We start from the raw sequence: 3,619 nt of genomic DNA, 5'->3' as shown, positions 1-3,619 counted from the left end.
ACTTTTATTCAAATCACCCATAAGTATGACATTCATACCAGCAATTTTAACATAATTTAAGCATCAAATTTTGAAATTAAATCAAAAAAATTACTCAGAAAAATTTCGGCAGCCCCTTCCCCTTTACCTTCAAGTTTCTTTCCAACTTTCAAGCGAACAACCAAGCTATAATCCACAAGAATACAATCAAACAAGCAAGAATCCTCAAGTTCTCTATCTAAAAATTCACCTCAAGGCCACTACCTAGGATATAAAGCAAGAAACAAGGGTTTTCCTCAAGTCTTCTAACTTAGATTTTTGGGTAGGGTTTCCAAATCCATGCAACAACCACTACCCATTACTAATCTTTGAAAAATTAAAAATCAAAGGGAGTAAAATTTGTTACCTCTTGAAGATTTCTTGAACCCTAAGTAGAGCCAAGGTTTTTCACCAACAATCCACCAAACCCACCACAAGATTGCAACTTTCCTCTAATTAGAGCAATATCCAAAGGTCTTGAGGGTTGGATGTGGATCTTTGAGCAAGATTAAGGCCAAAGGTTGAACATTTTCCTTCCTCCTTTTGAGCTCCAAATTTCGGCCAAGTAGAGAGAGAGAGTGAGGGAGTTGAAGTTTTGATTTGTGGTGAAAAGGTAATAAGAAGGGTAGCTTTTTGTTAGGTGAGAGAGTCAACTTTGACTAGTGGTGTCATATTGACATGTACTACCAATTCCTTATTGTTTGCTACACTTAATTACTAATCCTCCAAGATAGTTCCTCTAACATTACAATAACCCATTTTTATTAGTCTAAAATTAATTCTCCAAATCTCCGATTAGTCGTACCGGCGTGACTTTTTGAAAAATTTTGGCGCGTAAGCAAGATAAGTAAAATTCACCCTAAAATAATAAAATAAAATAATACCAATGCAAATAATTTTAAAATCGACTAAATTAAGAATAAAAACATGAGTCCTCACAAATTCCTGTTAGCTCCCATCTCCTACATGAACAAGTGTGCTCTTTAATATTCACAGCATAATTGTCACCATATGGACAGGAAACTTCATACAAGTCATCATTCGACTTGAAAGGCAAACATTGTGTTGCCTTATCCATTCTTTTTTGTACTCTCTCAATGATTCTAGGACAATACATATAGTCTTTCCATTTCTATCTAGCAATGTCTCTATTCTGCTGCATTCTTTGCATCATATACAGCCTTGGTAATTTCATCATTTCAATGATTGGCTCCTTTCTAGCATCCAAAATTTTCCTGTTGAAACATCCACAAATATTATTCAATAGGACATCATACTTCAAATAGGTGCTAAAGTGAGTTCTACTCCATTGAGATGGTGGTTTATCATCAAACCACTTGGTAGCATCCAAGTCAATTGCTGCCATGTCTTCCATTTTGCTAATAAATTCTGCTGGTATAGTTGCCTTTGTAGCTGCCCACAATGCTCTCCTTAGAGCTTCCCCTTTGAACCCAGAAGTAGAAAAATTGTTGTGTAAGTGCTTTACACCAAATCTATGAGCTGCATTTGGAAAAACATGACCACAAGCCTGAATTAGTCCCTTGTGCTTGTCATTCATGATAGCCCATTTATAATCTCTCTCAATTTTCAAATCTTCTTTAAGTAACTTGAAGAACCATGTCCAGGATTCCTTGTTTTCACCCTCAACTGCGGCATATGCAACTGGAAAAATGCTATTATTAGCATCTAGTCCAACAGCAATTAATAGAACCCCTCCTACTGTTCCTTTCAAAAATGTGTCATCTACCCCAATCAAGGGCCTACACCCAACTAAAAAGCCTTGTTTCACTCCATGAAAACACATGTAAAGTTTTTGGAACCTTTGCTGCCCTTTTGAAGTGCCATCTACAGTCTTTAATATGATAGAGCTATCAGGATTAGATTTCTGAATTTCATACATGTATGCTCTTAACTTACTGTATTGGTCACTTTCACTACCATGAATAATGTCCAACACCTTTTTTCTAGCCCTATATGTTTGTTTTTTTTTTGTGAAGGAGCATTTGTTATCCTTCATCACTGTTTTTCTAAAATGCTCCACATCTATTTTAGGATTGGATCTAAACTCCTCACAGTACTTTCTACCAACCCATCTAGAATTTACAAGTGGATTTTGATAGGTAAAGCCACATTTGTCAATGTCCTCAAATGTTTTAATTTGCACACTCCCTTCTCCACCTAATTTTCTAGCATAGATCTGCCAATTACAGCCTTCACTTCTGCATTTTGCCTCAATCTAACCAAATCCTGCTTCACAAATTTACAAGGCCTACCCTGTCTCACACTGGAGTTTATAATAGCTAACTTGCACTCTTTGATGGTACTAAAAAATATCTTTAATTCTAATTTTGGATTATCCATGTCTTTGGGATTGAACATAACACACCTATTACTACCATTTTCATCATCAAACCCATGCACACTCTCAAAATCTGACTCAGAATCAGGGGCTACATCATTATCTTCAGGTTGAACCAAATTAGCTTCAACCTGTCCTTGTTTTGCCGAATTAGTTTGCAATTCCTTATAGTGTTCTACACCCAACCATTCAGCATTTTTATCTATGTTATCATTGAAATCAGTATCATCTTCTTCACTTTGATTATAATCAGAATCTACTGCTGAGAAGAAAGATTCACTAGATGAATCAGAATAATTGTTATCATTCCCTCCCCCTTCATGGTCATGATTTGTAGTTATATCTTTACCATTAGCAGGACCTTCTTCATTTTCATTCACCTCATAAGGATCATAGCCAAGTTGGTGAACCAGAGTTTTATAGAATGAGACTTCAAGGTACAAGATAATTTCCCTAATTGAACTAGCAATCCTCTGAATATATCCATGCAATTCTCTACTATTGTCTATGCTTTTAAAGCTATTATTCTCCCAACCACAGTACCCTTTGTGACCAAAGACACCAGCATCCCCAATCAATCTATCCACTTCAAAAATATTCAAACCTATACTCTCAACGTAATCAAGGACACATACATCTCTACCCTCATAATGTGGTTGAGGAGTCTAAAAAATCAACCCTCCACAGTGACATCTTAGTGTAATCAATGATCTACCTTGTTCTGACAATTAAAAAAATGTATATATCAAATACTGAATAAGTAACCAAACCATTTCATTCATATTTTAACAGAATCAGATAAACTCTTACTTTTTATTATAAGCTTAACAATCCAAAAGGGACCACAAGTTTATTATTCAAACATATATTTTCAAACCATTAAAAAAATTAATCTTTTCAAACAATGTGGACCAAACATTAACAAGATTACACCTATAAAACAGACATCAAGGGCCCCAATGTATCATATTCAACAAAAAAAGGTCAAACTTTGTAGCTGGTCCAACGTTAACAATAAAACATCACAAACAGACATGAAGGACCACATCTACATAGAATGCCAATAACACTTTAATTAACACAATACTAAACCCTGGACAGCTTAACATAATTTGGGGGTGCATGATTGTTCAACTCTTTCTTTTGCACCGACATATTTCTCTACTTTCTTACTTAATCACAGTAGGTCAGCTTCTTTGATCTTCAAAAATTTCATGGAATTCGATTTTGAAGGGCAAGGGA

The 3,619-nt window shown here is 35.3% G+C and overlaps 1 protein-coding gene across 1 annotated transcript; it reads right to left on the bottom strand.

Annotated features, from left to right (window-relative positions):
- Positions 1–1,150: 1,150 nt before the first annotated feature.
- On the bottom strand, positions 1,151–1,918 carry LOC140036379 (uncharacterized). The gene has a single exon (XM_072077765.1). It carries the CDS (start codon positions 1,916–1,918, stop codon positions 1,151–1,153), a length of 768 nt encoding a protein of 255 aa, XP_071933866.1.
- Positions 1,919–3,619: the final 1,701 nt, after the last annotated feature.

This window comes from Coffea arabica, chromosome 2e (assembly GCF_036785885.1).
Source record: "Coffea arabica cultivar ET-39 chromosome 2e, Coffea Arabica ET-39 HiFi, whole genome shotgun sequence".
Classification (NCBI taxonomy): domain Eukaryota; kingdom Viridiplantae; phylum Streptophyta; class Magnoliopsida; order Gentianales; family Rubiaceae; genus Coffea; species Coffea arabica.
Note: the sequence above shows the minus strand (reverse complement) of the source record. Positions and strands in the feature narration are given on the sequence as shown.

What these genes read in the sequence shown, in the direction of transcription:
- LOC140036379 (XM_072077765.1), bottom strand. Translation starts at nt 1,918, where the DNA reads ATGTATGAAATTCAGAAATCTAATCCTGATAGCTCTATCATATTAAAG.